General features: G+C 43.1%; 1 protein-coding gene across 1 annotated transcript in view; it reads left to right on the top strand.

Annotated features, from left to right (window-relative positions):
• fam172a (family with sequence similarity 172 member A) overlaps positions 1-24,166 on the top strand; it is a 154,027-nt gene that overhangs the window by 88,226 nt on the left and 41,635 nt on the right. Inside the window, exons 9-10 of the mRNA XM_059336582.1 lie at positions 13,103-13,219; positions 19,880-19,964. Coding sequence (XP_059192565.1) covers positions 13,103-13,219; positions 19,880-19,964 — 202 coding nt within the window. The remainder of the gene's footprint in view (positions 1-13,102; positions 13,220-19,879; positions 19,965-24,166) is intronic.

Genomic DNA, 24,166 nt, shown 5'->3' with positions numbered 1-24,166 from the left:
TCAGTTAGCAGGCCACATTGGGTGGCTCAGTAATTCGCAGTCAGTGTGTGTCCCTGTCTCATATATATTCTGCTTTCCTATTAGATGGCTTCACACCCAACGATTCCTCTGGACTCCTCTGACATCGGCTTTCATGCATGGCCTGCCTGCCTCTCTCCCTCTCTCCTTCTCCCCCTCTCACTTTCTCGCTCTCTCGGCCTCGAACATTAAAAACATCTTGGTCGTGTCAAGACATCTTTTAACCCCCCCCCCCCCCCCCCCCCCACCACCACCACCACCACCACTACCGCCACCACCAACCAGCTAACATGTACAATACACCCCCACCCCCCATACTTGCTCCTTAACTTCGATCCCTTCTTCATCCCTTGCTCCCTCCATCCCTCTCCTTCTTTCCTCCAGTGTCTTGCTCCCTCCACCTTACTCACCCGCCCCCACCACTATGCCACTTCTCCCATGAACCCAGCCTCTTCACCTCCTGCCCCCCCTCCCCTCTCGCTTCCTCTCTCTTCTTCCTCTCTCCCCTCCTGTATCTGTTTTTGTAGCTTTGCTTGGGGTGATGGTTAGTTGATTTGGTCTGATTTCTCTTTGATGAAAACACTAGGGGGCACTGCCTGTCCTTTGTTACCCCTCTCTTTCCCTTAGCAGGCTTCGATGCATGTGTATTTTTGTGTGCATGTGTCTTGCCTGTGTCTGTGTGCCCGTGCATGTGCTCCTGTTTGTGTTTGTATTTTGTTAAAAAGCAGTCCCTTGTCTGTAATGGATGACACAGATCTGCATTCAGACAGACAGGAAGGCAGGCAGGCAGGCAGCAGGTCTCTGGTGGTCACCAGGGCTAGTGCTCTGCACCCGTCCGCACCCCCCTGTCCCCACTTCCACCCCCTGTTTCTGTTTGGTGAACCCAGGGGTTTAGGTTAATGAAAAGGGCTTGGACCACCGAGAGGAGGGACAGTCATCTCCCAGACACCTCTGCTCACCTCCGGCCCTCGGAGACCCTTTCTCCATGACAGGCCCCCCCCTCCGCTCCACTCTCCCCATGTCGGCCCTCCTTCCCCTGGGTCACACCACGTCGTCTGGCTGCCCGGTGGCCGCCAAACACAGCTCACCCAGTGTGGCATTAGACAAAAGGTAGATAAACTAAAAGAGAGAGCAGGGCATTTCATGAGTGGACGAGAGTTTTTGTGTGTGCAGAGAAAAAAAATAATGCATGAGAGCGACTGCCCTCTTAATACAATAGGATACAGATTTAGACAAGGGACATCGTTCGCTTTCCAGTCGGGTCAGGAAAGTGTCGGCCCTAAAACAAAGATCAGCCCAATACACCAGAATGTATAGGAGGAGATGAAGAGGACGCAGACTTTTGTTTCCACTCTGCTGGTCGCAAGCTTGTTGCAATGTTCCACTTCACGTGGTCACATCATCATTACTCTGTTTTCTGTGCATCTTTTCTATACGCACAATCCATACTATACAATTAGCGATCAAGCTCACTTCTCTCATGTAGCCTTAAGTCCACTGATGAATGTGATTGTTTTTGAAGGAAACTCTGAATTATTGATTTGTTTTGGGATTTTTTTTTCTTTTTGTGGTAAGCAGACAGCTGATGAGGGGTGTTTGATAGTGCTAATTGGCAGCTCCCGTCCATGCAGTGTGTGGTTGGTGGTGGGTTGGGGCTGGGCGAAGTGAAGCGCTGCTATTGTTTAGAGGTGTCAAACCCAACACAGAACAAAGAGGACGGGAGAAATGTGCTGTGCTCGCCTATCAGTGTGCTGAAAGCAGCTAAAGTACACACATACATACACACACACACACACACACACACACACACACACACACACACACACATGAATATATATTATATATATGTATGAATGCACATGTGTACGTCCATTCACACACATACACATGCACAACAGCACATTACCTGGAGTCACACACACCAGTGCTCACTCAAACTGACATGCACACACTCATACACACACACAAACACCCACGAGCGCACACATGCACACTCTTAGACAAACAGCCTGAAAATGACAAGATAATCACCACATTCAAACTTACCTTCAGCTCTGGGTAAATGCCTTTCTCTGAGATAAACTAATAAATATACTGTTTTCTTTTCAAATGTTCTCCACTGAAGGCCCTAATTACCATACGCTGACAAAGACCTGACAGAGGTGTAATAGTTAAAAAGGTAATTTGACTACAAGTAGGAGTTTGGGTGGGGAAAAGGGTCAGTGTGCTTTCCCCCCACCCCCCCATCCGCCTCTCTCTTTAATGGTTTATTCACGCTTTTCGAGGACTTTTTGCATGATTGACTGACAAGGTCTTTTTCCGAAATAGCATCTTCAGTAATGAGAAATAATTGACTCCCTAATCAAAAAAGGGTTCATGGAATCCACAAACCCAACTGTAATCTTCTGTGGCATTTCCAGCAGAATTGACAGTCCTCATAGCTTCAGGCTCTATACCACTTTGATTTAATTGCTTTTTTTACTAGATTAATAATATACTTTATACTGAATTGTGTATGTGTGTGTGTGTGTGTATGCCCCGTATGTGCTTGTGTGTTTGTGTGTGTGTATGTGTTCCTCACCCTTCTCTCAGGCTTTGTTTTTAATCAATAATATCACTTGAAAAGCACTTCAACTGGTGTGCTACTTTTTGTAGATTTTAAATTTAATTCATTAAGGGATTCGCTGTGGTGATTTCATTATGTACTTAAAAGTATATTGCTGTGGTTGTTGGGCGCATTATTTTAATAAACTAGAGTATAAAACATTGCAAAGAATAACAGAAGAATAACCAAAGTAAATTAGTACTATATGAAAGTGTTCTTATGTTTTATTCAAAATATAGTGCCTGCTTTAAACAACAGCATAATAATAATAATAATAATAATAATAATAATGATAATTCTAAGAATTAATTAGTTATGTTATTTTATCTATTTTAATATCAGCATGCAGTATCACATTAATTAAGATTTAATTTACTGTTTAAAATATTATTATTATTATTATTATTATTGCTGGAATAGAGCCCAAAAGTTGAGGCTTATGATTGTTGTTTTTAACCTAATACTATCTATGGATTTTGTATTTAAAGCTAGAAGGAAAAACGTTTTTTTGCAATTAATTCTGCTCCATCGGAACATCGTGATACAATTCAGGTACTTGAAATGGGTTTGGTTTTTTTTCCTCACCCTGCCTGTTTAAATGGCTAATTGAATTGCTTTGTATTTTCTTATACCTTACATTAGTATTATTTTTTTTTATCTTTAAGTCTTATGTCTTGATTAATTTGGACATAAAAATAATAATTTAAGTGAGTGTGCCTTAAGAACCGCAAAGTTTTTACATGATGGGGCAAATTAACTTGTAGCTTCCTCCAGTCTGTCCAATTTGTAATATGGCCTCAACCCCTTCTCCCTCTCTTTCTTTTCTGACTCATCTTTCCTCTCGTTAAAATGCTGTTTTAAATCATGGCTAGTGGCAATGAGAAGTTAATTTCAGATTGTTATATATTTCCATTAATTTCAGCTGGCCTTCTGTAGTTTCCCCTCCTTCGCCCTCCCCTTTCTTTGAGTACAGGGGCATCACAGAGCCTGTTTTTTCTTTTTCTGGGGTTCTCTCTTTCCCCCTTGCCCCACAGCACAGGAGACAAGCAAATATGAAGAAGCAGAGGATGATAACTGAAAGGAGGGATACTCTCTTTGTCACTTTCATTAGCACTGTCTCTTTTACCTCTCATCCCCTTTCCTTTTCCCCCTCAAACTTTTTTTTCCCGTTTGCCCATGAGCGGTTTCTCACTCAGGAACGGGTCGAGTGGCCCTGAAAGTTTAAACAAAAAACCTCCCCTGAGAATCCAACTCCTGCAGCCCTGAAGGGACACACACACACACCAAAAACACATACACACACACTCGCACACACCTGATTTGCCAGTAATGTGCAGAGCAGCAGGCGCCTCCAGATTTGTTGTTTTTGTTTCATTTTCCTTCTCTTCCTCCTCCCCCATTCACAGCTAAGGTGAAAAACAGTCCACTGAGATATTTAGTAGATTTTGCCACTAGCTGGCTCCACCTTTTTCAAACACTTACAGTAGCTGGATTTCATGTGTAGATTTGGGCAGCACGAGAGTGAATTTACCTACCACAGGGATGTATTAGAAGACAAAAAAAACAAAGCGGGCTTTTCTTGATAGCAACAAGAAAAGTGGAAAAAGTCACACATTAGTGAAAATTTAGCTCTACTTAAACCTCCTCACAACAAATTTAGAAGAACTGAGTGAAAATTCCACATCATAGCTTGTTGAAATTTTCTCACTGCACCCCAATTTAGAAATTTTGGCTTGGATTCCAACTGTGGGCTCAGTTAGTACAAGGAATCAGTGTTTATCAGCCCCTAAGGCTGTGTGTGTCTGTGTGTGTGTGTGTGTCTCAGAAATGGACAGCAGTACCCGATGGATATTTAACACATTAGCTTTGGCAGAGCTGAGAGTGGTGTGAAAACACACTGATTTCCTAAGTGGCAATCATATCAGCCTCGCCGTCAGAGAGGCAGCAGAGAGCAAACATCTGTGTGTGTGTGTGTGTGTGTGTGTCTGTGTGTGTGTGTGTGTGTGTGTGTGTGTGTGTGTCCAGAACATGCGTGCACATCATTTAGACATTGACTCCAGAATGCTTTACAGTAAACTTTGTCTGTTTATTAGTGTGTTTGAGTCGATGGATGAATTGAGCTTTTTTTTTTTTTTCATTTTTACATCATGCCTCATAATATTTATTTTACTTTTATTTAATATAATCTGTTTTCTTTGTCTTATGTCCTCCTGCTGTCTGCATTTCTTCATGATTTATTTCCTCCAACTGCACTTTAATCTTTAACTACACTTTCTACCTGTCTCCAGCCTTTTCCTCTGAGTTTCTCAGCCTCTTTGCTGCATTTGCCTGCTCTGCATGCGTGTGTCTCTCTCTGTCTGTCAGTGGTAAGCTGTCTCCTCCCTGCCAGGGTTCAGGGAGCCCTCGGTTCTCCTCGATGTCAGTATCACCCTGAGTTACGACACAAAGGTCTCAGCCTCCTCCTCCACCCACCCTTGTTAGGCCCTCTCGCTCCCTCCCTCCGTCAATCCCATTCTCCCTCGCCCCTATCCATCCTCGTCTCCAGCCGAGAGTCACCCATCCGAAACTATGTTAAAACAGGGTCATCCCCCGGCGTGCACTTAAAGGCTGTCCCTTTAACCTGCTCTGAAATACTTACGGCTATTATTATAGCTTATAAATCATTAAGAAAGTTTAATTATACGAAAATTTCATGGTGGAAATGTGCAAGCTGACACATGGGAAGGGGAATTTAATGGGCCAGCAAGTCCCAGCACCGTGAGGAAAAATATTGAGGTTAGGTTTCTATTTTACAGCATTGCCGGAGGGTTGGGAGACAGGGAGAAAGACAAGAAAGAAGCACTTTCAGAGTGAGAGAGAGGAAGAGAAAAGGCGAGTGGAGATGATGAGGCCTCGCCTGTATCCAATGCGCAAAAGTTACTTTCTCATTTCACTCTGTAGACCAAAGCTGTTAATATGGCCAGTTGATTTGGGAATGATGAAGACATTGCCCACCGTACCTTGTGCTGGTTTTCTTAACTAAGATGTATTCTAATTAACACAAGACTTTAATTAGTCGCCATGCCGTAATTTCACTTCGTTAAGGAATGCTGCCTAATTAGAAATTAACATTTGGAGAATTTCTGTAATTGCTCTCGCTAAACAATATGAACAATTCCAACTACTAATGTTTCAAAACTTGCACTGTTCACTTTCTTAATTGTGTCAATATCATTTCAATGTGAACATTATATGGGTATTGTTGATATATCTCAAGCAACTTGAGCAATGACTACCAGTCTTTTCATTGTGACAGAAATGTAAATTGATCAAACTGTAGGGAGTTAATATCATTAACACTTACCACTGCGCAGATGTTAATTAGAAATTAATTGAATTCTGTTGTGGTGACTCTAAAATATAAAATGCTGCTATACATTTGAGCATCTGCTTGGCGTATTGGGTCTGAATGATTTGAGTCCAATGTCATTACAATTAAAGAGTTGGCCGTCAATGAGAACCAATAGGAATTCAAGTGTTTCAGGGACTCATTATTATTTAATGGAATTATGTATCACTAGAAGGAAGAAAAATATATATGTGGAAAATCACTTCTGATTATGTGAAGAGAGATTCACTAAGCTACAAACATTAATCTAAAATATTGTGAGAAAAAAACGTTCTTTTAATGAAGGTTTGATTGAACACACTCGCGTGCCTTCACTTACAAGTCCAACTAAATCCTTTTTTTTTTAAAGGGAACAACAGTTGCTTTGCACCAGGCTGCTATTGTTTATTAGCGATCCCTTACCCACAAACCCATTTGTCCCTCCCCTATTCCCTCCCTCCATCCTCCCTTCCCGTCTTCCTCTTGTTTTCCATGTGGGCACAAGCGGGGCGCAGCGCCCGCAGCCGGCAGGTTTCCTGGCACGCCGCTCCTCATCCTCTGCCTTTTGTTTCCACCAGTGGACAACCATTCTCCACTTCTGCTGTGTCAGTAAATATTTATTGGCCTTCCTTTTCCTCACCGCCTCCACTTATGATGGTGTGTGTCTGTCCGCTGTATATATACGTGTGTGTGCGCTTTGCATCGTTCTACACACATAGAATCCTCCCCAACACGTACACAGACATACACCACCTCCCACTACCCTGCGTCCGGTGCTGTCACTCACACAATTCAGCAGTGCCCCCCTCCTCACCCTTTCAAATCTCACCCTGTCTCTCCGCCCACCATCCTCTCCTTTCTCTCTCCCTCATCTTCCCTCCATCATGCATGTGGCGAACAGCCGTGACAGGAAAAAGGAAAGAGAGGAGGAAGTTATTGCAGTTTTCTCCTGCTCACTCCCTCCCTCTCTACACCCTCACCGTGACCAGAGTTCATGCGCTGGAGAGTCAGAGGGGGAAAAAACCCTGCAAGTAGATGCATGTGACCTCAGTGAGCAAAACTTCTGCACACTCCCACACCACTGAAAGATGCACACACACAAACACACTCCCTCTCGCTCCCTAGGGCCCTGTGGCCTCGTGCTAGAGAGGGCTTCCTTCCTGCGGTTAAGACAAAGGAAGCTGGGGACCGACAGGGGACCTGGGACCGCTGCTTCAAAGCCACAGGAAGCGCTGGTGTTGTCTCTTCCTGTGGAGGGTGTCGGAGCGTGGGGGGCCAGTTGCCTGTGTTTTCACAGCCAGGGACGAACAGGGATGTGTGCTTTGTGTGTGTTTTGTGTGTGTGTCACAGGCGTTGCAGGTAGAGCAGCAGAACATGTTGCACTCTCACTTCTATCCACCCGCTATGACCTGAGTTGCAACATACACAGACACTGCAGGAATAAGAGATAGCACACTAACATCATCCCTGTGGTGAATCCCGCGGTCATTAAAAGCCAAATCCAGATGAGCATCATCAACTTAACCATTGTTTATCTATCAGTCTATTGTCCTCATTGATTTATGATAGAATGAAATCACTGCCAGAGCATCAGTCAGCCTTTATGTTTGTTTTTTCAAGCTCTTGCCACTGTCTTTGCCGACTCTACACATGCTCGCAATGTGTACATGTCTGTGTGTGTTTGTGTTTGTGCTCCTGTTCCAATGTTGGCGTGTAGGGATTTATGGGGGTGTATGTGTTAGTGTGTCTGCGCCATGTGTTTTCCAACCTTCCGGTGTGCACCCGCATACATGTTTGTTTGTTTTTCCTGTGTTCGCCCTGGCTTCTCTGATGCTCTCCTCTTACTCTCTGGCAACAACAGGACAGTTAATCAATCAAATATTTAAGCAGTGCTTCAGTGCTCAGTGGGTAGTCCTAGATTATCTGTGGCTGTTGGCAGTGCATGGCGCAGCCACATTATAAGCCTCGTCTCTGACTGGCATCATCACGGGGCGCTTCTCGCTCTCTCTCTCGCTCTCTCTCCCTCTCTCTCTCCTCCTCCTTCCCCTTGGCCTCTGCTCAGTCTTTGCTCACTCCCACTAACGCTCAACATTTTGTCCTCTTTTTCATTCTCACTCATTTTCTGTCATTCTCTCTCTATCCCTTGTTTTCCTTTCTCTTGTTTGCTGCTCTCTATTCGCACTCTCTCTCTATGTATAATTGTGGCTTTTCACATTGACTATCTGACAGTGAGCAAGGCCCCTTAAAGAGCTCTCATCTTTATGTCTTTGGCTGTTTCTCTCTTTTTTCTCGCTCTGCATTCTTTCTAGGGATAAGTCTGCCTGTCTCCCCACGGGGATCTCCATTGTGGATTACCATTCAGTTTTCTCCCAATTATCTAGTGGCTTTCGCTGCCTTTGACACATAATTATCAAAGGCCTAAATAATTGTCTTTATTATTGCCGGTGTTTAGATGTAGCGTCAGCGGAGCAGTTGCGAGCAAGGGAGCGTCACGGGGAGAGGAGAGAAATGAAGTATTTATCTCGACCAGAGATTAGCTTAGCATGCTGTTAAATGATGTCTCGTCGCTTATTTCAACTCCTCGTCCAGATAAATAAACATGATTAATATGCCCCGCTTCCCTCCTTCATATGCACACCCCACACTTACATACACACACCCATCGCATATCACGTTCTTAGTCAGTGGTGAAAATAAGATTATACACAACAAAAAGTCTAGCAATTAGCTGGCTTTGTAGCAGGAAGTAGCTTAAAGCGCTAAACACTGTACTTTGCTGAGGGCCATGTGAGAGGTCAGGTACAAGATACAGGGGTTAGAGAAAAGTCTCTGCGTGTGCTTGTGTTTGAGTGGCTCCAAATGTGTGGGGGATGGCTATTTCATAGAGCTTGTGAAAAGCTGGATTTAGTAGAATTGTGCCAACCGGGGGGTCAGAAATTTGTGATGTTTGCGGGTCTCTATAGCAACTAGGCCCTCTGCAGAGAAGTCAGAAAAGAAATGGTTTATGCGGAAGAAATGGGGGGGGTTTCATAGTTCATCCAGAGTTTGCATGTATGTTGGGTAGGGGTGAACTCAATTCTGCGTCATCTGTTGTGACTCAGCTTTGTTATCACGGTTCAGAGGAATGTGAATTCGATGTGTATTTGCGGTCAAATTAAATCCGAATCACAGTAAGGAAGTGTGTTTCAAAACAGCTTGACACAAATGGGTTAAGAAATTTCCTTTACACCTTTTTTTTTGTAGCACTCTAAATCGGGGACTTAAAATAGCCTTGATAATTTAACAGAATCTGACTTATATGCCTGTGATGGTGCAGAAGATAGATGGAGTATATCAGACTGGTGATAAACATTTCATCAAGGTGCTCTGGTGAGTAAGGAGGATGCCCTTCAAGCTCAGGACTCAGGTTCAAACCGCTGTGATGGGAAGCATCGTTTCCACTAAAGCTTCTGCCTATGTTTTAAAGACGGTGAAAGCCCACCTGCTTCAGGGATGCTGTTCTGAAACTGACCCTGTGGTCTCATCTCTTCGTGAGGAGGAAAAAAATTAATTTCTTCATGGGGATCAAAAAAGTATTCGGAAATATTCTTTGTTGTGCACATCTGCCTGTCTGTCGTCCTTTTTCTTTTCAGTCCCTCCTTTTTTCTCCTACTATACAACTTCTGATATCAATTCACCTCCCTCTTTTAACCTTCTACCTTTCTTCTCCCCTTCTCTCAATTTTTTTTAACACACAAGCCTCCCATGTCCAACCCCCACTTGAATTTTACTCTGCATATCCAGCTGCTTCAGTGTTAGAGGAAAGGCCAGCAGAGAGGCGGCAAATGTCTCAACATCTGTGTGCTGGTTTTAGCTCAACAAGTATTTCCACATGTTTCTCTTCCTTTTTCCCTGTCCGATACTAGACTGATCACAACAGCTGGCCTGCTTCCTTGTTAAAGCTGCAGTCTGCGGTTACATAGTGGATTAGCACATTTAACATTCTGGATAAAGATGGCTAACACTAACTCACAGGCTAACATGGTGTAAAAATTATAACATGATGAGTCATGTGATGAGACAGCTTTACATCTCTACCCACTTGGGAGCTTGTGGCTTTTTGGTATCTGGTTTGTAAGTTAACCATGAGTATCACCCACCTAGCAGAAGACACAGACATGCTTAGATTTTGCTTTCAACATGCAGCTAACCACAGTTGTCATTGTGGCTTGTAAAACATGGGACCCAGTGGTGTCAAAATCATTGTGGTTCAAGGCCACACTGCATTCTCTCCTGAAGTCATTATTTGTCAACCTATTACCCCAACTGTTACCACAGCCAACCATATGTGTGTGAGCATTGCGGCAATGTGAGCTGCCAGAACGAGTGATTGATATAGCCAGTGCGGGGAGATGGAGTTCTTTGGTCTTTAATCTTCGGTTGAGGCATCATCAGGAAAACAGACTTTGTTTGGTGAAAGTTGCTGATTTATTTTCCCCTCCTCATTTCAGCAAAAACTTGCAATACTGTGTGAGTGTGTCTGAATATCAAATGACAGAGAAACTTGAGCGCAAAAGTTGGTTAAAGAAGGGCACACTCAACTTTTTTTAGTTGTTTGTAGTTCAAACCAATAAAATTACGCGAAGGAGAACTTGTTTTTACCCACAGAAAAAGCATACAGAGGGGCTGAATAAAATCAATTTGAATGAGTGCTATAGGATTTCCAAAGGTCTCATTATCCCATTTTTAAAAAAAGCATTTTCTCCAGTCACTTGTCTGCTTGATGAGAAAGTCTGTCTACGCAAGATTAACCATGCACTGTCTAAATACTTAAGTCCAGTATTTATGTTCCAGACATATCCATTCAGCTCCATCTACAACACAGCTTCACTCCCACCTTACCAGCTGTGCCTTTTTCTTTGTACATACCTTTATGTTTGTCTAACCGCTGTCTGTCATTCGCCTGCTTCTCCACCAAACTGCCCCTCTGTTGAGCAGTGCTCTCGTATCTGCTCACATTCATTCCAACGCACATATGCATACATCCACATGTGTACCCACATACACCTGGGTATATGCACACACACACAAATACAGTTGACTTTGGCAACAATTACCAATTTTATTATAGCTCAGTCACACTTTTAATATACCAGTGATATCCAGTGAACCTTACTCATGTAAAGTCGTTTTTCCATCAAAAATAAAAAAAATATTGGACTCTGATGTTTTAAGGGACATATTATAAGAGAAAGTAGAGACCTATTTATCCGTTTGGAAAGTGGAAAAAATATTCAGTTTTCTGCCCAGACGGGCAATGTTTTTGACTGGTTTGAAGTCATGTGCTTAGCGTTTTCCATGGGCAGTCAGTCCACTGTCTCCTGTTTCCTGGCCTCTGCTAGCAGCCCCTATACTCAGGGACTGGCCCGTTTGGCTAGCGCCAGAAAACAGGACCTTGACTGACACCTCCAGTTTTAAAAGGTTGACTTTGCTACTCCCACGGGCCCAGTTCTGCCAGAGGAAAGCTTTTCAACCAAGCGTGGATGAGGAGGGAGTACAGAGAGTAGTGTGTGTGTGTGTGTGTGTGTGTGTGTGTGTGTGTGTGTGTGTGTGTGTGTGTGTGTGTGAGATTGTATGATTTTTTGAGAGAGAGTAGGGGAATGTGTGCATACATGTGCAGCCTCTGTCTTCTTTTGTTGTCTATCTCTACAGTTGTGCACTTTTTTAATGCTTGTGGTTGTACCTCCTCTCTCAGTCTGCTCTATCCTCCAGCCCGGTGAAGACGCTCCAGTGGAAGCCTTATCAGCTGTATGATGTATGAGTCCTTAGTGCCTTAATAGATTCCATTTATCTCTATACACTCCCACTTTAATTTGGCTGGCCAAGGGAGGATGTATTCAAATGCCCACCGTCATTTTGATGTACAGCCAACGTGCAGCCAATATAGCTGGCTGTAGATGGCCGGTATTACTTGTCTGTGTATGTGTATAAAACGGGTAATGTCTCCAGCCTTAGCCCCAGTCTGAGTGTCAGACTTGGATTCATATTAGCAGCAGCTTAGATGCTCTATGCCCTCTCAAACTATAGCTTTGTACTCAACCCTCAGCCATATTTTGTTTTATTACACTTGGTCTTTTATAGGCCAATATTTATCCTATTCTTTCATGCATCACCAACTAAGCCCTGATATTCCAATCCCTACTTCAGCTTTAACATTACCTCGATCCCCCACTGAAGTGCTTGTCTTTTTTTCAAGCACCAAGTCATAAACACCATCATAATTTCAAGCCCAGAAAAAGTCAGATAGTCCAGGACACTGCCAAGTTTTTCTATTCTTTAGATGACAGTTATGATGAAGCTTTAAAAAAGTTAGGATTTGGTCCATATGGCCTGAGCACTACATGTAGACTATTGAAGAATCACCAAACTTAGTCCTATTCTGCAGCTCTATGTCCACCCTCAGTCCACCAGCTTCACTAAACGTATACAGTAAGTGATTGTTAACCTATTGTTGCAGGTCCTGTTCTCTTTTCATCCCGTTTTATCTTAAAGCAAAGCTGAGTGAAATGGCTCGTTCCCAGGGCCTGGCTGCAGTACTCCTCGGGGTGCGACCAGCGGTGTGGGAAGTCTATTGTAGTGCGGTAACAAGTCCTTTGCGTGACATTTTCCTTGGCGTTGACATTCAGAGGGGAATAGGAAGACGGGCCTGCAGAAGCCACATTCTCTTTGACATGTGAAGGGAAAGGGTATTAAGAATGGGGACAGAGGTATTTGAACGTGCACAGGAAAGGACATTTGCACAGAACGTGACAAGGACACGCTATGGCGGAGCAGCTCTTTCATATTTCACTTTATAACATTATGCTATACACCAGGGTGAATCTGTATTCGCTGTCCACTGGGCCATTGCTATCATGGCCCAGGGAGTAGGCTGACAGTGTATGCTGGACAGAGAATGAAATTTTTATTCGACACAATGGGGTATTGGTACGTCATTTTATTTTTTTTTATTTTAAAGAGGCTATCATATGTCTAAAAGCACAAGGTCTTTTTGCTGTTTAAATGTCTGAAACAAACTGTGTGATCTAAATGCAGAAAGGGTGACTAATGACAGTGGTTTTGTTTTTTGGCAGATGAATCAGAGGGAAATGCAAGTGAAGAACAGGGTGTGTGCCGTGGCTCTGACTGACTCAGCTCACAACATCTGGCTACAGGAGACCAGTAAAGGCACACAGGACTGGATGCAGCAGGTGAAATAACCACACATGCACAAACACACAAACACAAACTAAAGGCAAACAAAGAGGCTGCAAACTGTGCAGGGGTCTGTTTCTGAGCTCCCATCTCATCATGTAAATTCACCCAGCAGTGAGCTGAGGTGTCTTAGATGTTACTCCTCTCTGATTTCTCCCTGCACAACCCTGTTGACCTTCACAGGTACCCCTGACCAACAGCTAGCTTTAGAAGCCATAGAGAACCATTGTTTGCATGTTTTCCCTTGCCGTATTATTTTTTTTTTAAACCCGCCCCCACATCTTCTTCCTGGGTGCATGTCAATGAATAACTAAGACAGTCAACCCTCACTGGTGCGTGTGTATGCGGCAGGGCATGCACATGTGCATGCATGCATGTGTTTATATGTGCTTGTGGGTAAGCGTGTGAGATAGAATGCACGTGCACATGTGCATTTGTGTTAGCTTCATTTTAGCACTTGCCCTTTCTGGTGTGACCTCTGCGCCATACGCAGCACCTGGGCTCACTCAGTATGCACATACAGATGAGGACCATCCAAGACCAGAGCTGCTTGAGAGCCAGAGATGCAAATGTCATGTCCACACAAACGCACACACACACACACACACACACACACACACACACACACACACACACACCTTACCTTTATTTGTATTACATCCTCTTTTATATCCCTTGCCTTTTGTTTTTGCTATTTCTGTCATCTCTCATTTTGCGTGTGTGTTTGGTTTGTGTGCTCAAGTGTGTTTGTCAGTGAATGGGTATGTATGTTAGTTTGAGTGGTGGGGATTCAAGGTTGCACTGGCCCCCTTCTCCTTGTCTGGCATTTCCTATTTTTGATTCATCTAAGGGATGTTCAGGACACAGCATAATTGGAATATTAAGTGATTTTCTATTTGTGATGATTACCCAGAACAATAAATCTGAAATAACCTTCTTTGTCCAGTCGGAGTAAGGGGACAGACAAGGATTCACTCTCTGTCATACTCATTAACCCACGATCCTTTTTTGGCAGAATTACGAGCGGCGCCCGCCTAATTAAAGATGATTTTTTTCTAGAGGGAAACAGGAACACACCTTTGCTATAATATGCCCTTCCCAAAAATACAACAAGAAAGCTAATGGGTTTTACATATTTTCAGCCTTGTGTTTTTCTCTTCCTCTTTTCCCTAAATTGTTATTTTTTTTGCCTCACAATCCCAGTTTGGCCTTACTATTCTAAAAGAGTTACTCATTACTTGTTGCTTATTCCAAAGCACTGCTTATATTTATCTCAGGGATTATTAAAAGCATTATGGAAATCATTACTCTTATTATTATCATTTTTTTACTACAATAAATGTGTTTTAAATTCTGTATCCCAAATTGCCTTCGACTGAATTATAAGGAAAGCAAACAGTGTTCCTGATTTTAAATGGCTACTTACAGTATGACTTGTTTTGTCTCTGATAATTTTGTGTCAGATAAAGAGCAAAAATAGTGTTTTATATTTTCAAAACTCATAACCTTGATGGTGTTACTCAAATTTAGTATTTCATTACATCCCTGGCCTCTGGGCATGGATGGCAGTGCTACTAACCAAGCCCTGGGTCAGCATGAGGATTGAAGTGAATCCAAAATCTAATCTGTCCCTGGTAATTTACATTAGAAACCAATGCTGTGTATGTGCAGTGGTCCCACCAAAAGGTCAGAGTCTCTTTGTGTTCTACCCAATATGCTAATGATCTAGGGCTTTCTATTACTGGCTCAGTTTTCTGATGTTTGGCTTTGGATGATCACACAGTCTACAAGAGGATGTAGTTGTTGGTGCAATTCAGAAACATAGACACACAAACCCAACATTAGATGAATATAATGCTCCTTTTCAAAAATAAATTTATATCAATGACCCATCCACATCTGGATGTTGAACATAAACAACACTGCGCCACATTGCACTCTTTGGTCCAGGCATACACAACACACAGTAAGGGCAGCCCAGAAGGTGTTGCACATCTCAGAGAGGAGCTAGCAGTGAACCTGCATAATGCCCTCGTGGTGTATAAATGTGGGTGCCCATACGAGTTGGTGTATGTGAGGTCGGGGCACCCCAGCAGTGAACTTCTCTGTTCTCCTCGGACAGAGATAATTCCCTCCCTCTGGGGGTTCAGGAGGTCACTGGATGGTGGGATGGAGTGATGAGAAGAGGAGAGTAAAAGAGAGGAGATGGGATTTAGAGATCAGCGCCTGCTGGGCTGGGTTATATAGACCAAATGGGTCAGAAGAGGGGCAACTGACGTCACTGCCAAAAGACAAAATACAGAGTGAAGGTGAGAGAAAAGAAGAAGAAAAAAGGCCGGGAATAAGCAGAGGTAGAAAGACTCATCCATTGACTGAGACAGAAAGAGAAATAAAGTATGAAAAACGTTCAATTATTTAGATCCCGTTCACTGCCGCCGAGAAAGCACAGGTTATAGCTGTGGAAAAGAAAAACAAAAAGACAGGTAGGATATGAATGGAGTGAATACAGATGGAGGAGAGGAGATGAAGAGATGTATGTGGAGATAGATGAGTAGCATAGTGAGGAGAAGTGAGTGAGAGAGAGAAATGCGAATGATGGTGTACAGCTGGCAGCCTGTCACAGTCTCCAAGGTGTCTCCTGTCACTGTGCTGGCCTGCTGTCACACTCTAGTGGCCTGCCCAGAGCACGCACACACACACACACACACACACACACACACACACACACACACACACACACACACACACACATACAGAGTACACTATGGTCATGAATAAACCATCCTAATCCATAGAGATTATACAGCAACTGGAGGAGGTGGGAGAGAGACAGACACAGAAAGAGTGAGCAAGAATTGATACTCAGGACTACTTTCTGAGAAGTTAGGTTGCAGGCTGTCATGTGTGTTATGGTTTAGGGGACTTTTGTACTCTTAGCACAGAGTTTCTATCATGGGACTCAGTCCTGTGCGCTTTCAGAAAGAAGAGGTGGAGATACTGTTTTACCATTGAATGAAACCAATAGTATACAATTGCAGATATACATTTTACACATATATTGTTTAATATTTGCATTCAAATTTATATAATAAAAAAACAACATATTTTATTATTGAATAACCCTCTTTTAAGAAGCTGAATTTATGAATTCTGGCCTAAACCTGAGTTTAAAGCATATTCTATTAATCCAATGCAGGTTTTGGATGTTAGAGAGCACACATCTCTTTTTTAAGGCACCATGTGTGTATTCCTGTGACACTTACTGTGCAGTGGATATGGACACCTATGAGAGACCTATTTGGTCCTTGTGAAGACTCCATTAGATCACCCTGCCATCAGCTGAGTGTAGTGTTTTGTGACCATTACTCTGTGAGTGTGTGCGTGCATGTGTGGTTATGTGAAAGAAGCAGGCTGGCTTCCACTCTGACTTGCACAAAGGCAGCAGGTGGTGGAGCACGCGCGCGCGCACACACACATACATATACACATAACAAAGATGGCTCAATAACATCTCTCATAGGTAGAGTGATCGGGCTGACACCTGCTTGTCATTTACACCCTAAGAGCATATTTATATAATCTTAACAGTAAATGTTAGCGCTTAGCTTTAGCTTCTAACACAACTTTAAAGGATCTTTTAGAACTTTGTTTCTGGATAACATTGATGATGAGATTTAAGTGAAACTATATTCACTCTGAAATAATGCATCTTGTAGTGTGTTTGCATGGATACATGCATATCCAGCACAAATCCAAACACACACACACACACAGACACACATACACACAGCAGCAGAGGTGGGGGAAAAGTCAAATCTGTTTACATGTTTTTTCTCTGTCTGCCGTAAGTTCAATGGTGCCATTGATCGGCGGACGAGCTGCTTGAAGTGATGATGCTATGCGTTAGAGGCAGCCGATGTGATGTGCCATCCTTTTGTCACGTCGCCCTTCTCTAATCCCAGCCAGCAGGCCTTGCCTTTATGTGACTGCTGTTATGCCTGCGGTCTCCCACAGCACTGGGGCTGTGTGCTATGTGTGTGTGTGTGTGTGTGTGTGTGTGCATTTATGCAAGAGTCTGTGTGCACATGTGTGTTGTTGCCTTGACAAATCTATTCAAACTGCGGCCTCACTGCCTCCATTGGTGGTGATGGTGGAGGTAGAGGGGGAGGAGGGAGGGTCCTTTGAAAGACTCCCCTCCTTCTCCTCTCTCCAGCCGCCTTCAGCCCACTGCTCCACAGCCCAGCTGACATCTTCCTCCAGACAGACTGAATGAATTAAAGGAGATACAATGAGACACTTGATGTAGCAGTCAAGGAGCCCCACTGCTTCTGTGCCGCTCTACACCGCTCTGCCCTAAAGCCGAGGCTCAGAGGAGAGCACATCTAGGGCAAAGCAAAGGATCTAAAAATACACAATATGCCACTGTTTACCAAGATGACTTGTCATCTTCTCCCAACACTAAATCCCCCCTATACTCCTCCCCTTCATTCCCCCTCATCTCTCTGCCTATCTTTCTTCAACCCTCTTCGGCGCCTCTTACTCTATATACAACTAGCACCTTTGATTGACAGGGCTGAAGAAATTACACAAGAAGAAAGGTGTGAAGATGCATTTCTGCAATTTAAGTTCACTTTTATTTATCATATTGATTGGATATGAATGGGCCACACATGAGCCAAATTTTATTTTAATGACAGACTTTATGCACACATTTCCCAACTGACTTTGTTGACGTACTTTTGCTGTGGATTGCGTACATGGGCCAGATGTTTCATCATGATCATCTATTGCAATGACATTCTATATTTTTCCACAAGCTTTAAGTAAATAAATCACTGCTGGACAAAAGAAGCCACAGTACATGTCAAGCAGACAGTAACAGAAGATATATACTTAAGCATAGCTGCAGAAACATATGTACACAAAAAACAACAGCCATTAGAGGCTCAATTATGCATCAAGTACAACAACCAAAAGTTTCATGATGATGACTTGCTCTTGTTTTATTTTTTTCCTTTACTCTGAGTTTGCTTCTTCTTCTCAGTTGGACAATTTAATGGGTAGAATATGTACCTTACCATAGCCATACTTACGAAATGGCGACGTCACAGACTCTAAACACACATGACTAACAAATGCTGTTTCATTGTCCCTGTGGACCATTTGATATTCAAACTGAACAACATAAACATCTGGTTAAGTGTGTGTTTGTGTAAAGAGGGTTAACTTGAGGAATGAACGTTTGTAGGCATGTGATGTGACCCTGGATTTTTTGCATGTATGTTATTTGTGTATATGTGTTTTTTGGTTTGAAGTGGGAGAAGTTTCATAGATTTCTTTATTGAGTCCCTCCTCTTTTAGGGCCTTGGGAGTCAGGGTTGCTGAGGGCAAAAATGTGAAAGCATGTGCGTGTTTGTGTGCAAATTTAAGTCTGAAGGGTTCACAACACTACACATCTTTGTGGAAGACCCCCCGTAATGCAATCACTGACCCACACACACAGGCACACACGTACACACAAGCATGTGCAACACTGTAATGGCTGTCAGGGGGCCAGGGTGAAAGTAAACAAGGGCAGATAAGCAGTGATTCAGAAGGACGCCAGCTGCACATTCTAATCTCTTTACATTTTCTCTTTCTTCTATTGAACTTTTATCTTATCTGGAGAACGTCTTCTCCAAGCATTCCTCCTCAGCCTCCCTCTGTCCCTCTCTCCCTTTTCTCTTGTTTTTGTACTAACCTTACAAGCCTCAGCATACCAATCCACATTGCACGGTCAAAAGGGAAAACACGCTTTGATACGTTGTCATCTGCCAAGCCAAGGAATGAAAACTCAAAGCATGGGAAAAGTAGGTTGTTTTGAAGTGCGGCATTGGTGCAGTTCATTAATTGTACATTAGTTTAACCCTAATGTTTCTGAAACAACCTAGTAGGTAGAAAGAGGGAGCGCCACACAGACAGGACGATGAAGTCAACAAAAACTGGATAAAGAGGTCTTCTCCTCTTTCTGACAGTAGAGTTGTCAACCACAGGGGGTTTGAGAGGACTCGGGGTGTTTGCAGGGGGTTATGGGTCAGCAAGCTGGGCAGACACCCTCCCCCAGGGCAACCACTGATCCACCATGGTAGAAGGCCTCAGCACTCCACCACAAACAAACGCCAAGCTGTCTGAGCAACATGTCACAGAGCTTTTAATTGCTTGTTCCTGTCTCTCTCTCTTTCTCTCCCCCCACCTCGCTCAGCCTCACACACACACACACACACCTCTTTCTCGATTATCTTCTTTCCTCTTTTCTCCGCACCTGTCCCTCTTTTCTTTGTCTCCCTTGCCTCCCTATTTTTCCTGTTATTTCTCCAAATGTTCTCTTTCAATTTCAATTAATGTTGCTATATTTCCGTAAAGTAATAAAACATTTTTGATAGAGAAAGAAAAACATAAATTCACATCAAATCCGGTCCCTTATTATATTTCCGTCTTTGAGCATATTTCATTGTGTCTATATGTGAGAGTATAGTTGAGGATACTGCTTGCCTCCTATTCATTTCTTCACATGCCATAAATAGTCTATTACATCTTGTGTAAAAGCAACATATGACGAGACATCTGTCCTCAGAGTTTTCAGTTGTCAATCTCTTTTCTTCCTCCTCTCTCTGCAGCACTGCTGTAACTGGGTATCAAGTCCAGAGCCACTGGATACACCACTGGATCCCATGCTGCCAGACTGCCCCCGAGTCTCTGCAGGTACCCAAACAAACTCTGTGTAAACCTGCTCCAACAGTAATAACATTATAACTCATTATCTACTTACAGCATTATCTGGATTGCTTTCTGTTTCAAAATACTGTGAAAGGAATTTGACTTGATTCATTTTAAGACAGTTGAACAATACAATACTTGCACACTTATCATAGATCAACATGTAACAGAGCTTCACAGGCATGATGGAAGCCTATGTCAATGTTTGCAAAGTTAAGTGTTCAAAAAGCATTACAGGGCCCTGAAATGTAGCCTAACAATGGTAGTAATCTCTTTTTTGGAAGACAGAAAGATGGGCAAATGTGTGGTTTCATTACTAGGATTGGAAAATATGAAGATTTCATGTCACAGTTATCCTGGCCAATAATTGCAATTCACAATATTATACTGATAACAAAATATGCTTAAAACTCTTAAAATAGAACTAAAACATACATGAAATGACAAGGTAGATTTTCAGTAAAATAAAACCGAATCTGCTTGATTTGAACTGGCCAAATTAATGTTACAGTTAGAAGAAAAACTGTAGAAAATAGCAGTCAATTTGCAGGAGACCAAAGCAAAACTCATATAGAATAGGAAGAGGAAGTGTACAGTGCTAAAGTTACTACATTTGTGGCAAATAAAAATGCCAACTTGAGTCACAAGGATGTCACCAAGGATGTGTTAGTGCAGGTAAGTGAAAATGTATATATTATATTTTAATAACAAAAATCTGCATAAATGAAGTGACAGATGTGCAGAAATTGCTCTGTGTACCATGTGTGTTCATCAGTAGTTTATAGCATTGCACATGTGCAGATTATCAGAGTTCAGTCGGTGCAGCGTTGAGTGTATGTTGACAGTATTTGTTCTGTGCACATGCTCGTGGGTGTTGGGTAGATCAGAGGTCTTAGTTGTGCTGATTGAGAAGGATCATTGTCAGAGAAACTGAGAAACTGAAGCAGAGGCAGATTAACTCGAAACACAAATACACAGTGCTTGTCTCACACATGCTACAGAAATGTGCTGTTTGATTTGGTTTCTATTTTCGTCTTCTTTGTCGCGCCCTCTTTCTTTTTTCATCATCTACCCTGTCTCCTATATTCATTAATCCTCTCCTGTGGTGTTTGGCTTCCTGTCCCTGTGCCCTCTCTGTGGTGGACTGGCCTTGATGATGTCACGGCCATCATGAGAATGTGTCCTTAATGTAGGATTAGGGATGAAAGCTGTAATCCGCAACATGACTGTTGATAAGAGATGATGATTGTAGTGTTTTTTGAAGAGTGACACACATGCATGAATACACGCACATGCACACACACAGAAAGAAAAGAAAAGTCTTATATATGACATTAGTTTATTTCTTTTTACTTTTTATATATGTTTAGGTACCAGTTGTGACAATATATACACATTGCACACTCTTATGTGTCATCGCTCATTTCAACCATGAGTCTGGTGGTCTTCCTTTGTGATTTCATTCCCTTCAAAGCCGCTCTGACACCATGGTGAATGTATAGGTCATCTTGCACATGCTCCACATGTTAGTGAATACATCTCCAACACTGCTATCTCATCTTTGCCACTAAAACGGCATGTTCCACATGGAGCTGTGTGGGTGGGTGGCCTTAGCATCTCACAGTGAATCAGCTCCTTGAAATGTCATCTAGTCTTCAATACTTCATATCGTATTTCATGTTCAAATTTCAGTTTTTTACCTTGATGTTTTACATCTCCTCTCAGCGACTGCTGTCGGTCAAAAGCCTGCAACCTTTGAGCCGAGATAGTGCAGGGGACTTTTTGAAACTGTTGGCATGGCTGACATTGTCCTATCACAGACCTGTTTGACACAGCGTCCATCTGTATGTACGCACTATTGACTTGTGCTCTATTGACTTTTGCTACTTTAGCAGAGCTGAATAGATCTGAGTCTCTGGCCTGTTAACAGAGCTGCCAACTATGCTTGTCTCTGGCCTTTTGGTGGCAGCTTCTGATGTCAAAGGTTGTCTCAGTCGTCTTTGTGTCCTTGGCAGCCTCGCAGGTTCACAGGCAGCAGCCATTGTGGTGAGAGTCACAGCAGAGCAACAGAGGTGACAAGGTTGAGGGAGGGCTGTCAGGGCATCATGGCCCATCACTTCAATCAACACAGCTCCCAATGGTCACCTCTTCTGCCACTGCTGTTGTCTCAGTTGCTATGGTGTGTGTGTGTGTGTGTGTGTGTGTGTGTGTGTGTGTGTGTGTGTGTGTGTGTGTGTGTGTGTGTGTGCGTGTGCGTGCATGCGTGCGTGTGTAGGTGGGGGTGATCAGGGTTGACCATAAAGTGTATCGGCAACAGCGAACAGACCGGTGAATCCTTGTTGTCATGCATGCACATACACATATGCAGACACACATATAACAGTGTGAACCACCGCTCTTGTGTGGAGCCAGACAGAGCCAGGCCCGAGGCGGCTCGGCTGCTGTGGAGAATGGCATGTGATCAGACACACACACTAAGATGTCTGAAGGCTAACAAAGTATTGGATGTGTGCTTAAATATGGGCACTGGGACCGGTCAGGTGGTATGATGGGGGAACGGGTTGAAGGACGAGTCTTGCCGTTGCTCTCTTTCTGTCTCTGCGTCTGTTCTCCTCACTCTTCTTACTCTTCTTCTGTTCTGACTTTCTCCATACATCTCCCTTTCCCCTCCTCCGCTTGCACTGTGCCTCCCTGTGTGGAGCAGTGACGATATGATGATTGTGTTTTCCATGCTGGTAGACTCTTGGCAGAAGGAGGTAGGGAGAAGTGGAGGCAGAGCTTGTCTGTTATTCCTAATCATCTGTGAAGCAACGCCGCTATACCAGCATGGCACTCTGACTGGGCTGGAAGGGTCCATAGAGGGAGGGAGAGCAACGCATAGCAGGGGAGTCCGCTAACGTATCCATTTCTTGTTTTAAATGCGATAAAAACCTGGACCCATTCCCTTCGCATTTGACTGGCTAGCTTCCCTCCCTTTCATTTATTTATTTATTTTTTGTCTTAATCTTTCTTCTTTTCACTCCATTCTTTTTTTTCCATCTTGCAAAAGGAATTTGTTCCCCCAAGAAGGTCATTGGTCTGGCGTTTGGCAGTGGCCTGGCACACTAGCTGAATTTTATCAGTTAGGAGCACGCCGAACACAGGCTAAATATGCAGATAAAGTGGAACCAATCTCCTGCTGGAAAAGCTCCCTTTGTGCGTGTGTGTGTGTGTGTGTGTGTGTGGTGGAATAACTACAGGGAAAACACAGAGAAATAAGTCTGGGAGTGGGGTGTTGGTAAAGTGGGGTTGCTGAGGCCTTCTCAAGATGTAATCATTCCAAACCTACGCTGACGTTTAGATGCCAACAGAAGGATAAACGGAGGATGGGAAAGAATGGAGGTGACGAGAAAAAGATAAATGAAAAGACAGGAAAACCCCAGTCTTGCAGTCATTTTTCTTGTAAAGGCTCTTCTGTTTTTGCTGCTTAGTTTATTGACTTTTTTTCTGGCGAGATGGATGATCAGTTGTTTGATCAGTAAAGATGCTGTTTCAAAGGTGGGAAAACCCCCTTTGCTAATAACACACACATACATAAGCACACACATACATGTACACACAACTTCCTCTTGGGTGATTACTCATTGTCCAAGCTGATTATTAATTACAAAGGGAGAGCTCTCTGAAGGTAAACACTGATTAATGGCTAACAAAAGTAAGTTAATGTCTTACCTGTACTTTAATTACCAACCCTGCTCTGTTACAAGCATCCCAACACAAGGCTGTAATTAACCCTAATGGACTGCAGAAAGAGACTCACTTTCGTTTTCTTTCACAACATAAGTACGGTGCTGTATGTAATTTTTTGATGTGCCCACCTTTCTTCTCTTCTTTCCCTACTCGGTTTTCCATAATTAAAACTGAGGATTTTGTTGAAAGGATTTCTTGATTTTTGTATCTTGAATGAAAATAGCAGGGAGTTGGCTGGAAAAGTGATGCAATATTGTTATAGAAATGAGAAATAATTCCTGTGCAATGACATGGGAGGTCACTCTGCCTTTCTTCTTTACCTAAGGCTCATACTTCTGCGGCTCTGTGTTATTAATGTACCAAGATACCAGAGACACAAAAGAGTGCCTGAGAATAAAAGCTGATACAGAGCACACACACACACACACTGTCATGCTTTTATTGCAAATGTGCTCTGT

Source organism: Centropristis striata, chromosome 7 (genome assembly GCF_030273125.1).
Source record: "Centropristis striata isolate RG_2023a ecotype Rhode Island chromosome 7, C.striata_1.0, whole genome shotgun sequence".
NCBI lineage: Eukaryota > Metazoa > Chordata > Actinopteri > Perciformes > Serranidae > Centropristis > Centropristis striata.
The sequence above is the reverse complement of the archived record's forward strand: the minus strand, read 5'-3'. Positions and strand labels throughout refer to the sequence as shown.